The 24755-nt window shown below is 39.3% G+C and overlaps 1 protein-coding gene across 5 annotated transcripts in view; it reads left to right on the top strand.

The window, feature by feature from the left end:
• map7d1a (MAP7 domain containing 1a) overlaps nt 1-23915 on the top strand; it is a 55190-nt gene extending 31275 nt beyond the window's left edge. For 2 of the 5 annotated variants that reach the window (XM_038301247.1, XM_038301246.1), the window contains 15 exons: nt 409-572; nt 801-912; nt 2216-2320; nt 3810-3932; nt 4014-4159; nt 4384-4514; nt 4726-4964; nt 6554-6845; nt 8024-8204; nt 9210-9314; nt 12991-13041; nt 13129-13189; nt 17253-17334; nt 17662-17891; nt 23059-23915. In XM_038301247.1, coding sequence (XP_038157175.1) covers nt 409-572; nt 801-912; nt 2216-2320; nt 3810-3932; nt 4014-4159; nt 4384-4514; nt 4726-4964; nt 6554-6845; nt 8024-8204; nt 9210-9314; nt 12991-13041; nt 13129-13189; nt 17253-17334; nt 17662-17891; nt 23059-23069 — 2033 coding nt within the window. In that variant the 3' untranslated portion in view covers nt 23070-23915. Of the gene's footprint in view, nt 1-408; nt 573-800; nt 913-2215; nt 2321-3809; nt 3933-4013; nt 4160-4383; nt 4515-4725; nt 4965-6553; nt 6846-8023; nt 8205-9209; nt 9315-12988; nt 13042-13128; nt 13190-17252; nt 17335-17661; nt 17892-23058 lie in introns of those variants that run through there. The other 3 variants (XM_038301249.1, XM_038301248.1, XR_005282158.1) reach the window with 2 other exon arrangements.
• The last annotated feature ends 840 nt before the right edge of the window (nt 23916-24755 follow it).

Genomic DNA, 24755 nt, shown 5'->3' with positions numbered 1-24755 from the left:
AAAAATGATTTGCATATTAAAATATGGTTTCAGGGATGCATGAATGAAATAACCTATAAAATGTCACCTCAGATGTATTTAGTCGGCTTAACCTTTTGCGAAGACAAAGCTTAAATATTTAACTTTTAACCAAACTCTGATCTTAAGCTTTTCTAAGTCAATCCACAGATTTAAAGGTAAATAAGCTCAAAATCGATGATGCTTTTTGTCTTAAGACATAAAATCGTTAAATGTTTTATTTGTTTAAAAGAATATAAATCACAAATTATGTAAAGATTTATTAAAACAACAAGCCAAAATATTTCATCTCATTTGGACAGATGGGTCTGTTTTGTCCCAGGTGAGAAGTGAGGAACAGGAACCCTCTGAGACTCCTCTCCCTAACACGTCCTCTGTTTGATACAACAGCTGCCAAAAAGAACCAGTGGCTGGAGAAGGAGGAGAAGGCGCGGCAGCTGAGGGAGCAGCAGCTGGAGGAACGTCGCAGGAAGCTGGAGGAGCAGCGGATCAAAGCAGAGAAACGGCGAGCCGCTTTGGAAGAGAGGCAGAAACAGAAACTGGAGAAGAACAAAGTATGTGGATGGAAACAGGCTAAAACTGTTTAAAACGGCACATTTACAAATCACCATACTTCTAATAGCTGAGATGATAGTTCACTGAAGGGTGAGAGGTCAGTGTGGCGATGGTGTTCAGTTGAAATCAGCTATGAGAATCAGACCTTGTTGCCTGAAAGCAGGCTGTTCAGCTGACTGATATCAGTCAAATGATTTCTAAGCGTTATCTTCCGTTGCGTTTCCCAGGAACGTTACGAGGCCGCAATCCACAGATCAACCAAGAAGACATGGGCGGAAATCCGTCGGCAGAGAAGCTCATGGGTCGGTGTGGTTTCCCCCAACTCCAGCCAGAAAGAGAGTGAGTACATTCAGAGCATCTGGATCAACTCCTCCATTCACACTTGATGGGTTGAAATCACTTATATGAAGAGCCTCCTATTAGACTGATGATCAGCACTAAAACAAATGGTTTGTTGGGTTTTTTTATATTGGCTTCATATCTTAACTGCTGTTGGTTTTAATTTTTCATCATTTCTGCATTCCAGGGCAGTGATCTGCATCCTTGTTTACACACAGTGGTTTTAATAAAACAGATTTATTCTGTAGCACACCAAACGGATGGAAAGTTTTCCACTTTTAAACAAATTGTATTTCTCATGATGAGTTTAAATTTACTTTGATGTTCTCATAAATATGAACCTTTTAGATAAAACATTACTGCACTCTGGGCAGTTTCATTGCCAGTTTTAAAATTGCTATAACAAATTGATATAATCCAAATTTATATAAGCTATTATCTTTTCTTAAGTAAAAAAAAAATTGTTTTTTTTAGCTGAACATTTTGTTTTACTATCGATCCTAGAAATATTATTTTAGCCCCATTAAACCAGTAAATGTATGCAGCAATCTATGTGCATTTTCTAGGGAATTTCCAGTCAATATTTCCTATTCCAGCAGATTCCATGACAGTCCTTTTCTAACAACCTTTATGCCTGTCTGGCTTTGTTCGTAAATACATCACTGATCCAGAAAGAAAAGTGAACTTTAGTAACATGGTGCTGTTATTAAGGTGACCTTATTAACGTTTTTGACTAACCTTTGGACCTGTCAGGGGGTGCCACCACTCACCAGCTGATTTCTCAGAGCTTATATAATCCTTTGGTTGCAAACATGTTTAGTCTAGTGTCATTGGCCTCAGTAACGGTTTGCTCTGATTTCACATGAAACTTACCAATGTATAAATTTGGAATTGAGTTTTTGCTGATTGATCTACTGATATTTTCCATCTGAATGGAGAAACTCTGTGCTCACATTCATCGTTCCATCAGTAATTACTTGGTAAAACTTTGTTTTCTTACAATAACTGGACGAGAATGTAATGCTTTGATCAGAGTGTTTTGTGAATTGTACCGACTGTCTGTATTAACCTCTTGTTGTTTTGTGTATGTATTTAATACAGGTCACTCTAGAAAAAGGGACCTTGTGTCTCAGTAAGATAAACCTGAATACATAAAAAAAAACAAAAATGATGAAAGAAAATGCAGCTGATTCTTCAGAGTTTTGAGTCCTTGCATAACTCATGACACCATAGTGGCTCCCTCTGTTCTTCTCAACCATGTGACCTCTGTGAACATCTGTATGGCGCTCTCTTGGCTTCTTAGGCAGATGCTCTGTCTCTGCGGTCAACCTTCCCAAACATGTGGACTCTGTTCTAAACAAGCGACTCTCCAAGTCCTCTGCCACACTCTGGAACTCCCCCAGCAGAAGTAAGGCAACATGTGGAGCGTCCTGCGCCCGTTTTCAGTCTGTCCATCATTCAGCCACTGGCGACAACCACGAGTCCTTCCATCATTGTCCTTTTTGATTTTGTTCGCAGTTGCTCCCCTTCACTGTCTAATTTCAGCACTTTTCCCGTCTTTTGGTGGTTTAAAGTTGACCTCATTTTCATCCTACAAAACCACAATTTTTATGTTTTTGTTTGTTGACTCTCAGACTTTGTTTTGTTTTTTTCTTTAAATTGCCCTGCATGCTTAAGTTTTGTTATGGGATTATATTTTATGACGCAATCATGGGATCTTTTTACTGTTCTTTGGTTGTTTCATTGTCTGGTGATTATCATTGCATTCCTGGTGGCTTTTGCACTCTCCCTACCGGTCCTTTTATGTTCTCCCATTATAATCCATGGGATTAAAGATGCCCTGAATATGTAATCTACTAATGACATGTAAATGGTGAATTGTGTTTGGAATTTAAAAGATCTGCTGATATTTAAGATGTGGTGAAAAGAAGAAAGCAGAAAAGTAAAATTAGAAACACGATTCTTAACGGTTAATTTATGTAAGTTTTTGCTTTCCAAATGGTCGCCGTCCTTTGTTCTAGCAGATTGTTTTTTTTTTTGCTGCTTCCAGTTTCTCAACAAACCTTGAACAATAACTCTAACGTTATACTATCTATAGGCTACGTTCACACTGCAGCCTGAAGTGACTCAAATCCGATTTTTTTTGCTAATATGCGACCTGAATCTGATCTTTTCATGGCTGTCTGAACAACACAAATCCGATTTTTTCCAATGCGACCCAGGCCACTTGGCTATCTGGTCCTGAATCCGATATGAATCTGATCTTTTCAAATGCGACCTGTGTCTGAACAGCCAGGTCGCATTCATCCGACCTGAACGTCATTAATATCTGACAAAGGTCACTATTCTGCGTCTTGCTATGCAGAAACGGCAAGAAAAACAACAACCATGGCAGATGATGACGCGGAGAGCAGTATTTATATTTAAACACATTGAAAAGAATGAGTTTTTATGGTTGGAAAAGACCGCTAGATGCGCGCCGGCACATTCATGTTTACTTCAGTAAACATAGAGCACGCTGGCCTGTGACGTCATTGCGTCCTCTACTGCACATGCGGGACACTTGCGTTGTATGACTGCAGTTCACACAGGAGATCACATACAATTCGCATATATTTGGAAATGTGAACGGCAACGCAAAAAAAAAATCGGATTTCGCAAAAAAATTGGAATTGAGCATCAAGGCCCACAGTGTGAACGTAGCCTTAGTTAGCATGATTATGCCCTTGAAATTATAAAAATACTGCTACCATTTTATATTTTTAGATCTTTTTTCTTTCAGACCCTTTATTTTACACCTCTTGGAACATTTTCTTTGAAGCTGTGGTGTGTTGGAGTACAGGACGACATGGCTCTGTGACTAATTTCTAATCGTGCATTATTTTGTTTACCTGTAGCCCGCAGCCTTGCACTGACTCCTTGGGAGAGCAGCATTGTTGACCGGTTGATGACGCCCACCCTGTCGTTTCTCGCCCGCAGCCGCAGTGCTGCTAGTGTCCTCAATAATGGAAAAGATGGACGTAAGTTTTGGTTTCATTGGATCGTACAGATGCGTGAAGGTGGACTAGCTTTAATCCCTTAAATCTTTAATTTATCCACAGACTCTCCTCTGTGTCCTCGTTCAGCCTCTGCCAGTCCCCTTACCCTGTGTGCCCACCAGCCCCACCACCGCTGCTCTGACCACTGGAGGGTGACGTCTAGCACGCCGGACATCACTCAGCGGCATCAAAGACGAAGCTCCACTCCCGTATGTTTAAAACAACCAACTTTTTTATTAGATTAGATACACACAGCAGTTTTAAGGGGTCATCCAAAAAGTTATCATTTTGTCAGAGTTGGGGATTCAGCGCTTTAGAATGGTATAGTTATATGAACGTTTCCAGACAACGCTGAATACAGCTGTTTGGTTTCCATGTAAAGAAGCTTTAAACTGGAAAAAAAATTAAATTCTGATTGAAATATTTATTTCAGATGGATAAGAACAAGAAAGAGAAGCGAGACAAAGAGCGAGAGAATGAGAAGGAAAAAAAGGCCATCACAAAAGAGAAGGTTCTACAGAAGAGGCAGTCTCTGCCCAGTATGAGGCACAGACCCGACCCAAGGTGGGATTATTCATTTATATATTCATTTCTACTGCTACATCTAAGATTTGGTGACACAGTTCAAAGTGTTCAATGTCACCTGTATTGTTAGTTCTGGAGTCTCTCTTTTTTCCTCTTTACATTTAGCATCATGGTCATTTGTCTTTGGGAAAACCGTTCAATTTCCATCATGTGTCTTAATTTTTCTTTTTTTTTTCTCCATCTCTTCCAGTCCAAGTCCTTTATCAAGACGGCCGGCCTCCCCGGCCACTCCCAAAGGCAGAACTGCTTCTCCTAGCCCCGCTGACTCCCCAAAGCCCCCACCCTCACGTGGGAGCCCAGCTACTCCTAAGGCCCGACCAAAAAGAGCCAGCACCCCAGCCAGGATAGACCGAACATCTTCCCCCGCTCCATTAGAGAGGGTGAAGGAACCTCGCAGGCCCAGCACTCCAGAGAAACAAGAAAGAAAGAGTGAGTTACTAAAGGATGGCAAACATTACATGAGTAACATTTTAGAAAACGTTTCGTCTCTAAAAAGCAAAAGGTAGTCTTGCAGGAAGCATCTGCTCCTGAGATGAATACGGTGCCTATGTTTATTTTTCTGTACAAAATCATCACTGCCCTGGACCGCACAAATGATGCCACTCAGCTTGGATGTTTGGGATGAAGCAGCTTTTTTGGACAATAACATTCTGCTCATGACATCATGCTAGAAGTGAATTCCTGCCATGTTTGTCATCCTTTTTTTTCTCTGTAAATGAGAGAACATTATTAGCACAGAGTGGATGATAGGAATCAAAATGCAGATCCTTGTCTGTATTTGTAGGTTTCTGGTAAACCTCAGTTTTTATAGGGTTCAATGTGGCCAGCGGTCCTTAAAGGTTTACATATTACTCTTAGTGAAACTCTTGTGATATCTGCTCACAGAGTTGATGTGGTTGGTCAATGCCTTAACTTCTGGGTTTGGATTTTGACCCAAGTGTCATACCCATATCTGAACTACTGAGTTGGTTAGGTTCCCTTGTATGTGCTGAATGCTCTGCTGTCCTCCATGTAGATTTAAGCAAGTTTCTGTGGTTGCTAAGACCCCTGACGAACAAGAACCTACACAGGAAGCACCAACAAAATGTTTTAGTCATTTTTTACATATTTATGCAATTTGATGGCACCCTGTTCATCGTCTGTATGGTCCAATATTTTAATGGTTTCTTTAACTATTCTATAAATATTTACCTTTATGTTTTAATGTTCGCAGATTTAATTAATACTTGGACATGAAAATGCAGTACAGTGCATTTAATAAATGTATTTAATAAATGGAGTTTATTAAATAACCTAATAGGGAAGAGTAGCCAGAAATGTTACTATTTATTGCTCAAATAAATGTGACTAGTTACTCCTACCCACCTCGGGTACAGTGAAACAATGAGTTTCACATTTAAAAGTCTAATTACTGAAAATAAATGAGATTCTAATGTCTGTAGAGAAGGAAATGTAGTGTTACAGAACAGTAATATCGACTGTAGAAGTCAGCATTTAAGCATTTGCCTGGGAAGATATGTTCCCACTAAGCACTCTGGTTTTAAAGAATTGACTCACCGGTACAGTGTGAAAAAGTCTGGGATTTTTTGGGGGGATTTTTTTTTAGAATCTGTGTCTTTCATTTATCCACTGAAGCCACTTTTCTGCCAATATTTTCTTCGGCCACCTTTATTTTTATTATTGCCTTACTCTGCCAAACCCCTCTTCTGTTGCTCTACCCCTGCTTTTATCAGAACAGAATGAAAAATTAAATATAAAACAAAGAGTAACTAAAAAAAATGTAGCAGTAAGTACTAATGACCACCTGGGATATCTGTTACCAAAGATACAAACATACTGTGTTGATTAGAAAGCAATTATGTCTTTCTGAGTAATTTCTGAGTTTAGTATTTTTTTTCTTTTTGCTCTCAATAAATTCTTTGAAGAAAAAAAATCATACAAAACAAACTATTATTAAAAACCAAAGTTACATGTATAATTCCTGTTTCCTGTCTTAAATGTATGTTTTCCTGTTTTAGGTTCCCCTGTGACTCCTGCCATCACAGTTTCTTCTGCTGCTTCCACGCCTCAAAAGCCCAGTGTGCCATTCGCCGCCGGCGCCATGCCTGCTCCTTCCCAACCGGAGCCGACCCTGCCTTCAGCTCCGCCTGTCCGCGCGGTGTCACCTTCACCCTCTCCGTCAGCCAAGCCTATGGCAGGCACCAACGACCCAGAGGAGGCTGCTCGCATCCTGGCAGAGAAACGTCGACAGGCCCGAGAGCAGAGAGAGAGGGAGGAGCAAGAGCGCCGTGAAAAGGAGGAGAAGGAGAGGTCAGTCGGTTTGTGGAGAGTAGAACTGAGAGTGGACTTCTTTTGTGGGGTTATTTGATCTGTTAAATAGTAATTCCAATACTTATAAATGTTTAGAGGTTTCTTGTATTTGTCAGAGGGTTAAGTAATAATTTAGAGGTATATTAGCAAAAAAAAAAAAGAATATTGGAATATATTATTCTGCATCTAAAGTCTCTGATAAAGTGAGCTGTTTCTTGCTTCTTCTTAGAGTTTATTTAGCTCATTGGTTAACATTAAATGGACCCTCCAAAACTAATACTGATAGAATAGTTTGTTTTCGAGACATTTGAGAGAATGTGCACTGATTCGGGCTGAACAATTTGATCAAAAATCAAAATTGCCAGTATTTTCGATCAATATTGCAATTGTAACAAGCATGTTAATGTCTTGTTTCAGGGTTTCAGTTTTTCAAGCTTGCTTCTCTAGTGTCCATTGTTGAATGACTTTCCTGTAACCTTTTGTGAAAAAGTGTTAGCTTCTATTTGCTTAATCGGATTTGAATGATAGCTTCAACACTCTTTTCCCCACCGTAAGGTCACAAACCCACTTTAATCATATGAACACCACCTAAAGGGCTGGAGGGAAAAATGGAATGTTTTTTGTTAATTGTAATGCGACCAAAACGGAATCCCTCTGTGATCTAAAAAAAATAATAAAAATAAAAAATATGCACATTGATAAATTGTGATTATATTGCAAATGTAATTAATTGCCCAGCCCTAGCACTGATCCTATAAAACTAAACTTTTTGGTCTTCGTCTAGGACTCGATGTGATATTGAAAACTAACACTGGAAATCACTCTAAAATCACCAACCCCACAGCAACTTAGTAGGATTTGTGGATTTTTTAAATTATGTTCTGTTTGAGCAAGAAAAAGAAAGCTGGACAGAGTTAATAGAGTTAATAAAGAGATGGATGGAGCTAAATTCAGGCCGGATTGGGATAAAACCTGTTGAAGATGGTTTAAACCACTAATGATCTGTGTTCCAATGGCTTAGTCAAAGTCCAGACCTGTGATAGTTGTGCTAAATTAGACAAAATTTATTTCTAAGAAACAGATGTGAAATTTCAATGTGAATCAATCAAGGATGTAATCAAATACATCAAAGTAATAAAGAGGAATAGCCTGGTAATTATAAACTCCCTCTTGTGTAGGATCTTAAAGGAGGAGCGAATAGCCAGAGAGGCAGAGGAGAGACTCCGCCGGGAAGAGGAGGCCCGGGCCATGGCTGAGGAGCAGCGGAGGAGGGACGAAGAAAAGCAGCTTCAAGATGAGAAGGAGGCCCAGGAGAGAGCCAGAGCTGAGCAGGAGGAGAACCTACGCTTACAGAAACAGGTTGGTGTAACAGCAAACGCTGAGAGCAGCACTGCTGGCGTTTGTACGGACAGATAAAGCTGCAAAAGATGAATTAAGTTCAAGAAGAAAAGCAATGAAAACGGAGAAGAAATGTGGTTCAGAAGGAAATCTCTCTTGTAGACTCGCATTAAAGCAGGGATTCTGCATGGCCAGGGGAGCGTGAGCTGCCACTAGGGGGTGTGTGAGATGGAAAATGTAATGGGATCTAATAATTACGCTGTTAGATTGATTTCCTTACACAATAAAGAAGTGTAAATAAACATTTGCTTTGGAGAAGAAAAAAAATTCATTCTCTGTCTCGATCTGTGTTAAAGGTGCATATTTCCCAATATTTCCAAAAATGTAAAACAGAGAGAAACTTGGGTGCTCAAAAAGTGCTGACTTATTTTTTTTTCTTTCCTCTCAGTTAATTTTGACTTATGTTTTTTATAACTAGGAGTGGCACCGAAGCAGGAGTTGTTTTTATTATGTGACTGGGAATATTTTTACCAGAAGTGGGATGAGACAGGATTTTTTTTTTTTTCTGGCCCAGGATTTAGACAGACAAGATCTATTTTTTTTTCTATGGGAACATGATGGGAAAGGAGTGAAAAATCCACTCCTGTGTCATCTTCTAATACACATGACTCAGCTGTGGTCCTTTATTTACCTTAGTGCTTTACTGTCCCCTTGTGGTCATCCACAGAATAGTTTTATTGTGGTGAAACACTGAGTCTATTGTTTTAATGAATCCTTTTTTTTTTTTTTCTTTCAATTGGATTTTCCTCATGAGGATGTGAAAGGTCCAAAAAAAAACTTTTTTTTTTTGTTTGGTGCAGGAAAATATCCCATCTGTGGTTGTAAACAGTAACAGCAGGGAGAAAACCACACCCGTGTTACGTTTAAAAGAAAGAAAAAAAAAGCCAGCTTTTTTGGCTGCAGTTTTTTCCCCTTCATCTGCCTGCACTCAAGTTGTGGTTGGATTCTTATGTGTTTGTGTTTCAGAAAGAAGAGGCTGAGGCTAGAGCCCGGGAGGAGGCGGAGAAACAGAGACTGGAGAGAGAGAAACACTTCCAGAAGGAGGAGCAGGAGAGACTGGAGAGAAAAAAGGTAGGGCTGAACCACTGTTCACCCAACACTTTTCCTCTAACTGGACTGAAACTCATGCTTGAACAAAAAAGGCACCATTAGGGTTATAAAGGAAAGGTGGAATTTTCATCAACTGACTTTTCCTTGTCATGCACCGTAATCCATCTTTATTTAAACAAATAATGTGCTTTTAATCACATGAAATTGGTAGATAACGAAAATAAGATTTCTCAGTTAATTCCTCCATGAGCGATTCAGTTATATTCTGAGCTGCATTTACTCTCTCTGCCCTCTGACCCAACAGAAATCAGGCTTGAAAGCCGAGTCCCTGTAACCAATACGAATGATGTTTTTGGCTTATCCTGGAAGGCCTGTCTGCATGCCATGATTTAATAGGCCTTAGAGTGCCTGTGCATTTTAGTGCGTCAGTGTGAGTGTCTAAATACAAGTTCTAATATTGGCAAACTAGCTTACCAGTCTTATCTGACTGGATTTGTAAAGATCTTTGCACATGTCTAATGATACTTGCGTGGCCTCATGCTAAAGGTTAGATCGGCCATATAAAGATGGAGGTGAATGCTAACTAAAATTTAGCACTTTACAAATGCATGCTAAACATTCAGCTTTTGTTGCATAATTGATGTGAAAGAAAATGAATCCTGGCGTTCAAGCCGTTTAACAAATAAAAACAAAAAAGTATGATTAGGGCTGGGTATTGTTCAAAAATTTTCGGTACCGGTACCAATACCGATACCTTCACTTCGATACCGGTTCCTGAACGATAATTTTTTCGATACCAGTTTTATAATATCAATTCGAAGAAAAAGAAAATTACTCAACATAAAAAAGTACAAATCTTGAGTTTTATTTTAAGCTCTGATTTTTCCATTTACATTTTTCCTCTTACATAAAAAAAAAAAATCAGTGTCTAATATTCACTGTAACATTGTGAGGACCTTTTTACTTAGCAGTTTTACTTTAGAAAAATTACCATGTCTGACAAACAAGCCCGTTGAATGGGATCCTATTGACAGCGCACCGCTGGTAGGTGGGGGTCTGAGCGGCTCCGACAGAAAGAATATTGGAAGGCAGGATGAACTGACTGCACTGATTAAGTTTTCAGGTGGATTTTCCCACTTACAAACATAATAAAACTACTTTATTCCCACTGATCACAGCAAATATAGCTGCAAGGCAAATAAAGGATAGAGTAGCTCCGCCCAACGCGCATCAGAGCCACTTTTGCACCGCGCAGCCAGAGCAGCAAAGCTTCTTCAGCCGCGCGTCAGAAGCTGGTACAAGCAGCAAAAAAGGAAGCAGCAGACGTGATTTTGCTTCTCCTGCTGCGTCCAGTTTGAAATTGCAGCATTATTACATTATTACAGCATTACTCCGCTCTGGCTTTGCTCTGCCCACGGGCTGCTGAGAGTAGGATGGTCGCGCTGGTTGCGGTCCGCTCTTCTTGCAGTCAAACACCGAGCAACTTTCTGCTCTTAAATTGCTTACGTCTACTCTACACTATTAGCATCAGTCTTAATAAAGTGAAGTCGCACTTTTGACCTGGGGGGCATTTTAAAGGAGTTCCGCAACGCTCACAACCAGTTCACAACAGATACACATCAACCCTGGCTGTAGGCGGGACCACCTGTGTATTTTTCCTGGATGACGCAATCACGTTAAGTGTTACAGCCAATCACCGAAACTTGGTACCGAAAGACTAGGCATGTTTCGATACTCGGTAGAACCGAAGCATTTCGGTCGGTACCATAAAAGACCCGAAGTTCGGTACCCAGCCCTAAGTATGATTGTATTCGACACCATTTTCTAATTAAATTAAATGATCTTTTTTGTTCGATGTTAGAACTTCATATACCACAATTATTTCAAAAGAGCTTTGCATGTCAGCAGTTTCTTCCTCTTGTCATGTGTGAAAGGCTGTGATGTAGTTTAGCCAGGCCGAGCTAAACCAGAACGGACACAAGAATGAGCCCACAGGAACATCCTGTCTTCTACCACAAAGGCTTGGTTCCAAGTCTTTCTTTTTTGGACCAACTTCTTAAGGAACACAGGTGGTTTGAAGTATCCCGAGGCCAACACAACAGTCTCAGCGGCTTATTGGGCAAAAAAACCCAAAATGACAGCACTTTTTTTTGGGCTAAACTAGATACCAAAGCTATGAGTGTTAAATATGGGTGTGAAATAATCAGAGATCTTTAAAATGCCTCTCTTTTATGAGTGGCAGCTGCAGTTCTGCTCTGACTGTCAGATGAAGGTTGGATCTTGTATCTAACCTTGGTGCATAGAAATGAGGCAGGCAGAGGGGTTTAATTTTTATTGAAGCTGAGCAGCGCTATCATCTTACCATTCTGCTTTGCACCATGCAGCCATTACAAGTTTGCTTTTTTTGTTTTAAATATTGGCAGTTTTCTTAAATTGTGACTAGTTTATCCATCAACAACATAATAATTATGGGCTATAAATGATAAAACATTACTTCCACGTGAACCAGTCTGAGGTTCTGAGTACAGAGGATCAGCTAACTACTCTTCAGTTTTGAGCCATGTGCAAGAAAATTAAAGTAATTACTCAGAATATCATTCTCACAGCATTCCTTTGAAAAAAGATGTCCTGTATATGCACAAAAAATAAATCACCCTGATGTCTAGAGGACGGCCCAGGAGTGGCAGTAACGACTCTGTCTCTCAGCTGGCCCTGGATCTCCTTAGCTTCCCCCTAAAGGTGCTGGAGGCAGCATCCGGGCAGAGGAAAGCCGGCGAGTCTCTGCTCAGATTGTTGCCTCTAAGGACTATGAGAACTCGAATATGATTTAAAACGGAAGCAACAATTATTCCCTTTGTAATACGTTTTTTGATGTAATTATGTAATCCATCAATCATTCTGCATTTAGTACAAAAATCTACAACAATGTAATAGTTTTAGTTGCTTCAAAGGGAAGGTTGCTAATAAAAGGTAAAAGGAATGAGATACTTTTCACATTCATCCTTGAATGATTTATCATATAAATCTTGATTTTGTAATAATGTTCTTATTAATGGGTGATGTATGTTTCATGCATTGATAAATCTTTACAGTGACGTTCAGTGGATAGTTGAACCATTAGCCAAATATTTACTAGTTCTAAATTATTACTATATTGACATTTATTGTAATTTTTAGTCGTACCACATTTGAGATGGCCAAAAATATTATTTGCAGATTCTAAATTGTTGAATGCTACAGAGATACATGAGAATTATAAGCTAATATTAGCTGGTTTAATAGTCAGTCTATCTGCTCTGGTAAATATTCTGCTGTCAACCCCTAACCAGACATGCAGCTTGTATTTTAGTCCTCGACTAAAGCAGAGGAAGCATAGGGTGGCCATTTTTTATGTTCCTATGTGATTACTATTCCTCAACAATTTGTTAATAAGTCAAAAGAGATTTTAACCAGCTCACAGAGCCAGAGAAAACTGCAATCACTAGGCAATCTTAATAATAGCACTTTAAACAACTAAACTTTTTTTTTTCAAATCTTTGTAAATCTGATTGCATAAATCAGACTATTGATAGAACTGACCTTTGATCTCCACATATTTCTAAGTGTTGATGCACTGCTGCTAAAAACTACATGGAAAATTCAGCTAAAGTTGGTTAAAGTGATGTTTATCTCTAATTTTATTGTTTTCCCTTGTCAGCGTCTGGAGGAGATCATGAAGAGGACACGCAAGACTGATGGAGGTGAAAAGGTATATGTGAACATCAGTTTTTACTAAAACATGAATCCAAAATGTTGCTGTCCAATAAGTGAGCGAAAGAATTTCTAACTTTTACAGAAAGAGACTAAATCCACCTCAGTCACTTTTGCCAATGGGAGTCAGGCGGAGAGCAGCAAAGGTAAGCAGAACACCAGACTGGATTTGATGGTTTGGATTTAAATACGGTCATTAAGGAAGACATTGTAGATCACCAGCGTTTCATCTGCAAATATCAGGTCAAGGCAGGGTTTAAATCAAAAGAGAAGGTTTCATCACTAGGAAAAGATGTTTAGTGAGCCGGTCAATAAACGTAAACATCGTAAATGTGGAATTTCTCTGAATGATGAGGTTGGATCTGACCTGACTCTTTAAATGAAGTGGATTTCAAATGCTCCCCGAGGACAAAGTTCCTGTCCTCCATGTGTGGGACTAAACAAAAGCACAGCTATCTGCTTCATCTTCAGTTTTGGTGGGATTCTCAGTTAAACTCACCATGAATCTTGTTTTATTAAAGGGTTTTTAGATGATATCTCCACCTCATATCCTGGGCAGCTGCAGCTAGATTTGTTCTACTCTGCACAATAGGACCCATGTGTGCTCACTGCCTGTTGAATCCTCCAACCTGAGGCATAGGAGAGGAAGAACGGCCTGGTGTCATTAACTGACTGCAGGTTCACACAGATGTTCGTTTTTATCGAATAAATGAGCTGCTAAACTTTTGATATAAGAAAATAATATACTCCATATAAATATCATTTTCAAAGTAAAACCATAAAATGAATGAGATCGCTAATCTGTTCAATAAAAGCATCAAAAGATGCCTAAGAAACTGGAACGAGTGAAAATGAGCAACACTGAGCTGCAAAACATTAGAGAGGAGAGAAGCGATTAGCAAGTTCAAATGGTGGATAGCGGTTCAATATTTAGAAAACTCAGAAAAAGATGAAAGCTATAAAATAATTTTTAGTCAATGTGTGATTTTGTGAGAAACAACTTAGAGCTATAGACCATTTACAGACAAAAAAGAAGTAGAAATAGTTCAGCAGAGAATTGATCTTCAATGAGAAAAGGGAGGCATAAAGAGAAAAGATAAAAAGTAAAAGCAACTTAGTCAGACTTTTAAATAAGTAGAAAAGCATCAGAATTAAAAATAAAATAACATGTAAATCAAAGTAGAATAAAGATTTACATAAAGATTTCAATGTAGAAACTTTTAAACAATCGAGCATTTAAAACAAATAAGTGGCCTAGGGCTACATATTGTTGTCCTTAAAGTTAAAACTCAACAAATGCGTCAGGTTTCACAATGCACTTAGCTAAATGGCAACGATGGTAATAATAATTTCATTCAGTGACTGTTTTTCAGCTTTTTTGATTGAATACAGACTTAAATATTAAGTGTAATTGAACCGTAAGATGATAACCTAACAGGGCCTGCTGTTTAGTCTGTTGACCAGAAAAGTCCTGAAACGACAGTTTTAAATGTCTGTCCATCTTGTAATCTGGTATCTGTTCATTTAGCCAAATATTAGCAGTTTGTTTTAGTTTAAATAAAGCTAATGCAAATATCTTTGCAAATATCTTAAGATGGAAATCTTTCATTGCATCTTGCCGTTTGAGGAATTTGAGGAATTGACATGTGCAGCGAGGGGGAGGTCTAAACATGAATATTATGTATAGCTGATCAGTTCTACCAGAGCATTGAGAGAGAAGAAAATGCTAATCAGAGAATAGCTTCACTGACAGACAGGCTGCAGTTTCTTTGAGCTAGGCAATGATCTAAGAGGATTTGACAGAAAGCCATTGGTTTTAGAGAAAAGACGGGTGCAGTAGGTGGCAGTTGACTTGAATACCTACATTTTGATCTATAGATCATTAAAGTACTTTGAAAGGTATGATGGCAATAGAACAAGCTCGTTTTGAAGACTTCAGCTGGTTGAGAACTGTCTGTGCTGGTAAAAGGATTGTTTTGAAGAGTTCAAATAAAAATATTTCTCAAGGTCTGGCTGGAACTGTTCCTAGAATTCTGTGATTCCCACGTTATTTTCAGCTGCCTTTTCTTAGTCCAGACAAAATAACTACAATTGATGTAGAATTTATGTAAACTGAGTGAGTGTTGAGCGAGTAAGAAGAATATTTTTCAACGGCTGGAAAAGTTCAGTTCAACGTTCACTTTGACAATCAGAGAATCAGTAATTGGATTACATTTCCACAAGGCAGCAGGTCCATGAGGGAGGTTAGCGGTGGGCTAGCTCAAGTGGTAAGTTACCCGACTTCCACACCTGGGTTCGAATTCCTGCTGGGGGGAATTAGCTGCGAGTGTGGGGGTCTTAAGCTAATATCCATCCCGCTAATGCCTACTTTGTAAGTCACTTTGGATAAAATGCATAAAAATAAACATGCATTGTAAAATTCAAAGCCTACACAAATTTGCATAAAATTAAATTGCAATTGTAGAATAACTGTAAATCTTATCAAAAAATTAACTTAAAGGAGCTGTGGAGGATTTTGGCATTTTTTTAAAGACCCAACCTCTCCACTTTAAAATAAAAGGCACATGCACAACCCTGTTCCTGTTTCTGAGAGGGAACGGCCATTAAAAGCGTGCGAGAGCATGCACAAGCCCATTTCTCCTCCATATAGAGCTGGGACTATATAGTGGACTCTGGACAGATGATCACTGCTTTTTACTCCATTGGTCACTTCCATCGCACGGTGCATGTGCCAGCTTTGTTATTAGTCGCTGTGACGGCATATCCCATAATGCTGTGCGAGGAGAGCTCTCCGTGCATACACTTCGTAGATACTCTTTCTCTCACGACCCTCGGCCATTTCAAAGAACCTCTGTGAGAAAGGTGAGCTTCAATGACTGTCTGAAACCGTAGCTAGCCACAGATATAAGCCTGAAAGTGCACATGCACAGAAAAAAGATGGCTATCTGGACGAGCACGTAGGACAGCCTTACGTAAACATCACCAGAATGATTGACAATTAGACCACTTTTTTAGATGATCCACCTGGAAATAAATGATCATCCGCTATAATTTTAAACAGGAATAATCAAAGGGTGTGTAAACATTTTAACAGTTGAATTGTTTCCTGATCAACATGTGAGGAAAAATTCCTCAATTGGCAAAAAATAAGCAGTAAAAAATTTAAAAGGTTAAAAAAAAATATATATACAAAAAGAACAACTCCAGAAGAAGCTGAACGTTTTAAGATATATACTTTTGAAATGAGTTGAAATGGACAGAAATGGGGCAGAAAAACCAGAGGAAGACTGCAGAGTATTCTGACTGATTAGCTGCTGTGTGCGGTAGATGAGTTGAACAGTGTGGTTTTGGAAATACTGCTGGTTCCAGTGTTCTCTGGCTCTGAGAGCCATTAGCCAGGAGCTGATGTGGTTGGAGGTCTGGCCAGCAGGCATCCATTTTAATCAGGGGTGTGGTGCTTCGCCTCAGCCACAACAAAACACATAAAGAAGCTCAGAGGTTTGGGAGTCTGGGCTTGTTTGGAAAGTTGCCTGAACAGAATCATTTCCTCCCTGATTATGCACTATTTGTACTCTAAAATGTAACAGTGGAAGATGTTTAAACATTTATAATGTATTTTGAAATGAATGCCAGTAAATTAGAATAGCAATGAATTTATTTCAGTAATAAAAGAAATAACAAAATAAAATTATAAAAATAAGTGGTTATGCAAGATTTTTAGATCTTTTTTGATAAAGAAGGCCAGTGCTGTTTCAGCAACCTTGGCATTTTCAGCAGAACCTTTTATTTATTCATTTTATTTGGTGTACGTTCTTTAAATATCAAACTAGGATTTTTGTTATGTGTTATCCTCCTAAAGCAACACTGCAATTTAGAGCCACTAGGGATGCCCGACTTCTTACTTCTAGGTTATTATATATATTTTTTTTGATAACACAAGTTTTTATAAGTTAATTTAAAACCTTTTAATTATAAGTTGGTGAAAATGTTTTAACATTTGTGTGTCTGTAACTTAAAGGAATAGTACACCCAAAACATGATTAGCCTTCATTTTCTACTCACCCCCATGCTGAACAACACTCTGGAAAGAAAATATCAAAACAGCTTAACATGAAGATAAAAAGCTTTAGTGAAATGTGACATTTGATGGAGGTCTGTGAAAGGAAACGTGGGTCAGTTGTAACCACTGTAAACCTTTTTTCTCTCTAGTATCTGCTGCCAGCCAGCCGAAACAGGATGAGAGCCTGCCCAACAACAAGACAGAGAATGGACAGAGTCATGTGACCCAAAGGTAAAGCTTGATCCGTTTTTGCTTGCACTGATGTCAGACCACCATGAACAGTTTAAGGCGTTGATGCCAGGACACAAACCTTGAACATTACTACCAAACACTTGCAGAAAGTTTGGGTTTTTAGTAGGTCTGGATGGCAAACACAGAAAGCCGCAAGAATCAGGTCCTCTGTAAACAGTCTTAACACTTGAAGAATGGTCCGATTTTCTAAACTCTTCATATTTCAACACGCTTATTTGTGTAAGGCTTAAAAACATGTTATTTAACAGTAGTGAAATGACTCATCTTTGTCTGAGTCACATTGTGCTGTGTGCCCCCCCTCCGCAGCTTGTCGGTGGTTAATGGGCTCCAGCCCACGAGGCATGAAAACGGTCTGTCCTCTAAAGGAGATGCTGCTCCTTTCGAAGACTTTGTTCACCTCACAAACCAGGACAACACCGCCAATGGAGCGCGGGAAAAGTCTGAGAGCAGCGCGTCCTCTGAGCCCATCCTTGCTTTTGAAAGTGAGGAGTCCTTCATGAAGAAAGCGGGCCCCATGAAGCCGCAGCATGTCGCAGGTAAACAGTTTGGAAAACATTTTACAACACAAACATAAAACCCAATTAGAGCTTTATCTAAAAGATTGATGAAAATAACAGTGATCTTATATAAGAGACGAGCAGAAGGTGTGATAAAGGGAATTTGGTTGGTTGGTTTATTACTTATATTTATATTTTTTAAGTAAAATGTTTTTGGGGGGCTGAGCAGCAAAGTTGTGTATGATTGCTTCAAATCCTCCCTAGTTTTACACACTGAGGATAGATTGACCTACACAAGAACATTTGCCGACTTACTGCAAATTGTGGTTGAGGAATGGGATGTCATCCCCAGTAGTGTGTGACCAAACATTGACCAGGGTTCTCATGCTGGCAGAAAGCTTTGGAAATATTTTCTTTCTTACAAATTACATACTTAATTCTGCAGCTCAACCTACATTATTTTTGCACATAAATATGGCAGAGTTTAAAGAGAAATGGAGCCTTCTCAACCATAAACTATGATTGCCTAGATGTAATTCTGCTGGCTTCCCTCTGCCAAGGCATACAGGAGGGCTGTAGATCAGGGACTATGTCTCTCACGGGTTCTGGAGCGCCTCAGGCTTCACCTAAGACCTAAAGGAGGTGTGTGGGGGAGAATAAACTCTTAGCAGTTTCTGCTGAGACTCCTGCCCCCCTAAACTGGTCCCAGATAAGTAGATAATGATGAGAGGAGTACATCATTGCAGCGAAGAAATGTTAAACCCCATCGATATGGTACCAAGACCGATACCTTCACTTCAATATCGCTTCCTGAATGATACTTTTTTCAATGCCAGTTTTATAATATCATTTCTAATCAAAAGAATATTGCATTGCATATAAAAGTAAAAATCTTGACTTTTATTTTTAACTCTACTTTAACTACTTTTATTTTTTCAAACAGTTGCCAGCAAGTGACAAATCAGTGGCTAATCTCACTGTTAACATATTGAGTACCTTTTTAGTTAGCAGTTTTTCTTCAAAAAGATGAACATTTCTCAGCAAGCCCACTCCTGGCTGATGGTGTCTTCAGGAGTAGGAAATGTACACTCTGAGAGTCTGGATGACTTTTGCACACAGAGGTACCTAGTTGCCAAGTTTGTGCACATATTAAGTTGCAGTAACGCTTACAACATAAACTAACCTGTTGAAGACGAGTCTGGTGGTGGAGATTTTGAATCACTACGCTCCGGTTTTGTACTGCTCACAGCTGCTGAGAGAAGGTGGCTGTTCTGGCTGCGGTCCGCTCTTCTTGCAGTCAAACACTGAGCAACTTTCCACTCTTAAATTGAACATTTAACCTTAGCAACAATGTCGTTTTTGCATATATTGCATTGAGCACTATTCGCATCAATCTTTCCAAAGTGAAGCCACACTTTTGAGCTCGGTGGCATGTTTCAGTGGTTCAACGAGGCTGGCAACTAGTTCACAACAGCAATACATGTGAATCCCTTTTGTAGGCATACAGTGGGGCAAAAAAGTATTTAGTCAGCCACCAATAGTGCAAGTTCTCCCACTTAAAAAGATGAGAGAGGCCGGTAATTTTCATCATAGATATACCTCAACTATGAGAGACAAAATGAGAAAAAAAAAATTCAAAAAATCACATTGTCTGATTTTTAAAGAATTTATTTGCAAAATATGGTGGAAAATAAGTATTTGGTCAGTTACAAACAAGCAAGATTTCTGGCTCTCACAGACCTGTAACTTCTTCTGTAAGAGGCTCCTCTGTCCTCCACTCGTTACCTTCATTAATGGCACCTGTTTGAACCCGTTATCAGTATAAAAGACACCTGTCCACAACCTCAAACAGTCACACTCTAAACTCCACCATGGCCAAAACTAGAGAGCTGTCAAAGGACACCCGAAACAAAATTATAGACCTGCACCAGACTGGGAAGTCTGAATCTGCAATAGGTAAACAGCTTGGTGTGAAGAAATCAACTGTGGGATCAATTATTAGAAAATGGAAAACATACAAGACCACTGATAATCTTCCTCGATCTGGGGCTCCACGCAAGATCTCACCCCGTGGGGTCAAAATGATCACAAGAACGGTGAGTAAAAATCCCAGAACCACACGGGGGGACCTAGTGAATGACCTGCAGAGAGCTGGGACCAAAGTAACAAAGGCTACCATCAGTAACACACTACGCCGCCAGGGACTCAAATCCTGCAGTGCCAGACGTGTCCCCCTGCTTAAGCCAGTACATGTCGAGGCCCGTCTCAAGTTTGCTAGAGAGCATTTGGATGATCCAGACGATGACTGGGAGAATATCATATGGTCAGATGAAACCAAAATAGAACTTTTTGGAAAAAACTCTACTCGTCGTGTTTGCAGGAGAGAGAATGCTGAGTTGCATCCAAAGAACACCATACCTACAGTGAAGCATGGGGGTGGAAACATCATGCTTTGGGGCTGTTTTTCTGCTAAGGGACCAGGACGACTGATCCGTGTGAAGGAAAGAATGAATGGGGCCATGTATCGTCAAATTTTGAGTGAAAACCTCCTTCCATCAGCAAGGGCATTGAAGATGAAACGTGGCTGGGTCTTTCAGCATGACAATGATCCCAAACACAACGCCCGGGTAACGAAGGAGTGGCTTCGTAAGAAGCATTTCAAGGTCCTGGAGTGGCCTAGCCAGTCTCCAGATCTCAACCTCATAGAAAATCTTTGGAGGGAGTTGAAAGTCTGTGTTGCCCAGCGACAGCCCTAGAACATCACTGCTCTAGAGGAAATCTGCATGGAGGAATGGGCCAGATACCAGCAACAGTGTGTGAAAACCTTGTGAAGACTTACAGAAAACGTTTGATCTCTGTCATTGCCAACAAAGGGTATATAACAAAGTATTGAGATGAACTTTTGTTATTGACCAAATACTTATTTTCCACCATATTTTGCAAATAAATTCTTTAAAAATCAGACAATGTGATTTTCTGGATTTTTTTTTTCTCATTTTGTCTCTCATAGTTGAGGTATATCTATGATGAAAATTACCGGCCTCTCTCATCTTTTTAAGTGGGAGAACTTGCACTATTGGTGGCTGACTAAATACTTTTTTGCTCCACTGTAACTACGTATTTTTCTAGAGTGATACAAACATGTTAACGTTACAACCAGCATGGAAACTTTACGCAGAAAGACAATGCATGTTTTGATTCTCTGTAAAAACATTCACTACCATAAAAGAACCAAAGTTTGGTACCCTCCGCTGGGGATGCCCTGATAAGGAGACAAAGCAGCTTTGTCTGTAGATGTAGGTGACCTGTCCCTGCTGTGAAGCATCTCTGAACCAGAGCCACAGTCAATCAAACCCACAGTTCATCGCCCCGGTGAAAGTGAGACCCCTCTCGGGAAGAAGAAGGTGCGGTACGAAGAGTTGGCTTACACTAAAAAAAGGTGGAGATGGGATATGGAAGCAGCGCTGCGGGAAAAGTCCAGGAGAAGCGGGTAGTATCTTTTTCCCGTTGACAGCTTTTATTTACCAGCTCGACTGACTCAGGCCTGGACCCAGAGGAATGCCAGAGGCGACGAGGAGCCCTATCCACAAGTGCCTCACCGCTAGGAGTTAGAAACATGAGCCCAAAGCAATTAAGCACCAAGCAATGCTGCAGTTGTATCCCTTCCAGGAGCGACGTCAGAAACAGCCTCTTCTCCACTGGATTTTAATGCTCACCTGTCACCCTGAAGACAAGCCAGAAATCATTATGACTTTCTGGAAAATGGAGGATGTCTTCTTTGACAACACCCCAGTTCTTTCCCTGTAGTCCTAATACCTTTTATCTGAACTTGATCTCACATACCTCTGCTAACTCCATCATAAAAAGATAAACACCATTGGCTTCTCGTCTTCACTCGTAAATCTGGATATGTGAGATGCTTGACCCAGCAGGACTAATACTCCAGACTGGTTTAATGTCACAATGTAACTCCACATGAGGATGGTTTATATTCAGGCCTGAATCAGAGGTTTATTTGAGCCCTTAAATACTAGCAGATGACCCTGCCTGACCCCCACATCATGGCTGTATGTAAGAAATGTGCATCACATGTAAGCTGCTTTTTACTGAAATATCTGTACATTTTGAGCCCTGCTGTGTTTTAATTTGATCCTTGTAAACAAGACAGTAAAGATTTATTAGGAACCTGCCCCTCCCGCGGCATGTTTAACATCCTTTTGCATTTAGTATTGTCAACGGGTCAGAGGTTTAAACACAGTCGTTACTCAGTTCACTGATGCCAACCTGTTATTTTGGATACAAACTGGACTCTGTTTTATCCGTTAATTCGGTGATGCGGCTTCATTTCTATTAACTTTAATATTCAAAAAGCAAAACACTTACTGATTAGAGACAGAGTTGCAAATTTCCAGTTATTTCAGTTTCATTTAGTCAAATTTACAAGGTGAGGTTTAGGGCTGAAACAATCTTCTTAATCGATTATTGAAATAATCCTAAACTATTTTAGTAATCAATTAATCGTTAAATGGAGTATAGAGACTGTAAAACATGCTTTTAGGTGACAGAGCATCCTGCTTAGAGCAGTAATTATATCAAAATTGTCAAGAAACATGTAAACATTTTGCATTTAAGATAAAAAAAAAACATTTTTGTCTGTCAGTACTCCAAAGTGGACACATTTTAGTTTCATCTGGTTTAAAACCGATTATTGATGATTAATTGAAAAAATAATTGACAGATGAATCAATTTGAACAATAATCCTTATTTGCAGCCCTATTGCAGTTTAATGCAGTTGAAGCGGAGAACAGTTGGATTTCCTGGGCTAAGACTATAAGCACCATGACAATAAATTCAGATTTTGGCTGCTATGTTTGATGGCTCTGAGAGCACTGACTACAACTAAAGTCTATGGTTTGCCTTAAAATCCCTATAAGGTTGAGATTATTCCCACTTTTTCTTTTCTACATAGCTTCTTTTAATACAACCGTTATTAAAACCTTTCTCATTTAAGGTTTAGGTAGTTTATTTGAAATTATTCTAATTAGAGATGAAGTTTAAATTGGATTATCTTCAGCTGTAGACTACAATATTTTAAATTGAAAAAGACCAACCCTTGAAATGGAAATCAAGTCAAACCTCAGGAAGCTTCACTTTTCTTATAACTTATAACTTTTTCCCTGATTTTCTCCTTTTTCTGTGTCTCAGAGGTCCTGTGACGTCTTCCAGTGTTCCTGCCGCCTTAGATTGTCCTGAACCTTGCCAACGCTCCAACAGTGAGCCGTGTGACCTGTGCCAATCATAAATATCTATGCTCTCCAAAGTTAATATGCATCTCTGAAGATGAAGGCTCCCACAGAAGAAAGCGCACAGGATAAAACCTATCGGTGCAAATGCAGCACAGATGCATCAATTTCACCACATGTAAAGATCCCAACGCCCCTGATTCAGGACTCTACAACACTTGGCAGCATCCTTGCTTCCTACTGACTATATTGCAGATAAATAATTCATTATTTGTTCTTTAGTTATTTAACTGAAAGGAAAATATAAAGGACTGTCCACGTTTTTGTGAATACTGTAAATGAACTTTGTTTCAGAGAAAGAAGAAGCCACTTTGTGGTTTTAAAGCTCGACAAAAGGGATTCTCTTCTGCCAAGAGCAGAAAGTATCAATGTAAAACTCACTTGTCCTTCAGCTTGGTTTGTATAGAGCTTCATGGAGCAGATTTTGTAAAGTTAAAGAGAAACATTTTAAATGGAAGCTGATGAAAAAACAGCTTCTCAGTGTCTACTAGCTTTGAATGATTGTATGCAAAACTTGGATGTACTAATGAAGTGTTCACATCTGTTATCATAAGAGTCATTTTCCTACAAAAGGAATTACTCCTGCTGTAGTGATTTGTTTTCCCACTCTTCTTCAAGCATGACAGTTTTCTCTCATTTACATTGAGATTCACTGAACCTGTAGGTGTTTGAAAAGCTGTAAATGTTCTGAATTTAATTTTGCTGTGTTGTTAAAATCAGTGGGAGTATTCTAAGTCTTAATAAAGACAGGCAGTCTACTCTGGGGTCTGGCTTCTTCTGTTTGTCATGGAGAGACTGCTGACCTGACAGCTGCTTAGTGGTCACCAACACCCAGCAAAATTAAATAAAATGCTCATATAATCCCTGTAGCCTCTAAAACATTTTCCAGTGCAGTTTTTTTTTCTCTCCTTCCACTCAACTTTCCATTAATCTGATTGGATCCATCATTTTGAGCAGCACAATGTTTACCCTGGTTTTTTGAAAAACCATAACCTGGTATTTTTGTATTTATAAGATTAATTCTTGTGAAGGATGTACACATGCAATCAGTTAATAATTGCAAGAGAAAATATTCAAATTACTGAAGACCTTAGTTAACTCTGTTGTAAATTAAGAACTATGAAAACTTAAGAGTAACTGATACAAAAGCTTAATAAGAAAACAAAAGTTTAAAATGTCAAGTGACATGCACAATTTCATATTCGAATTCCCTCTAATTTAGATTTCCTTTGTTGTATTAAAAGCTGGATTTTTTGCTCTTAGTCTCTCATAGAATAAAATCTATGTCTGATGCCTGGCATCTAAGAAACTTCCAAATTGGATTGGTGGTCTGGTTGCAAGAAGCGACTAAAACTTTTGGCTCTAATTATGGTTTTGATTCTTTAGATACACTATATTGCCAAAAGTATTTGCTCACCCATCCAAATTATTGGAATCAGGTGTTCCAATCACTTCCATGGCCACAGGTGTATAAATTCAAGCACCTAGGCATGCAGACTGTTTTTACAAACATTTGTGAAAGAATGGGTCGCTCTCAGGAGCTCAGTGAATTCCAGCGTGGAACTGTGATAGGATGCCACCTGTGCAACAAATCCAGTC

The sequence above is a fragment of the Cyprinodon tularosa genome, unplaced genomic scaffold (genome assembly GCF_016077235.1).
Source record: "Cyprinodon tularosa strain WSP-4 unplaced genomic scaffold, ASM1607723v1 ctg464, whole genome shotgun sequence".
Classification (NCBI taxonomy): Eukaryota; Metazoa; Chordata; class Actinopteri; order Cyprinodontiformes; family Cyprinodontidae; genus Cyprinodon; species Cyprinodon tularosa.
The sequence above is the reverse complement of the archived record's forward strand: the minus strand, read 5'-3'. Positions and strand labels throughout refer to the sequence as shown.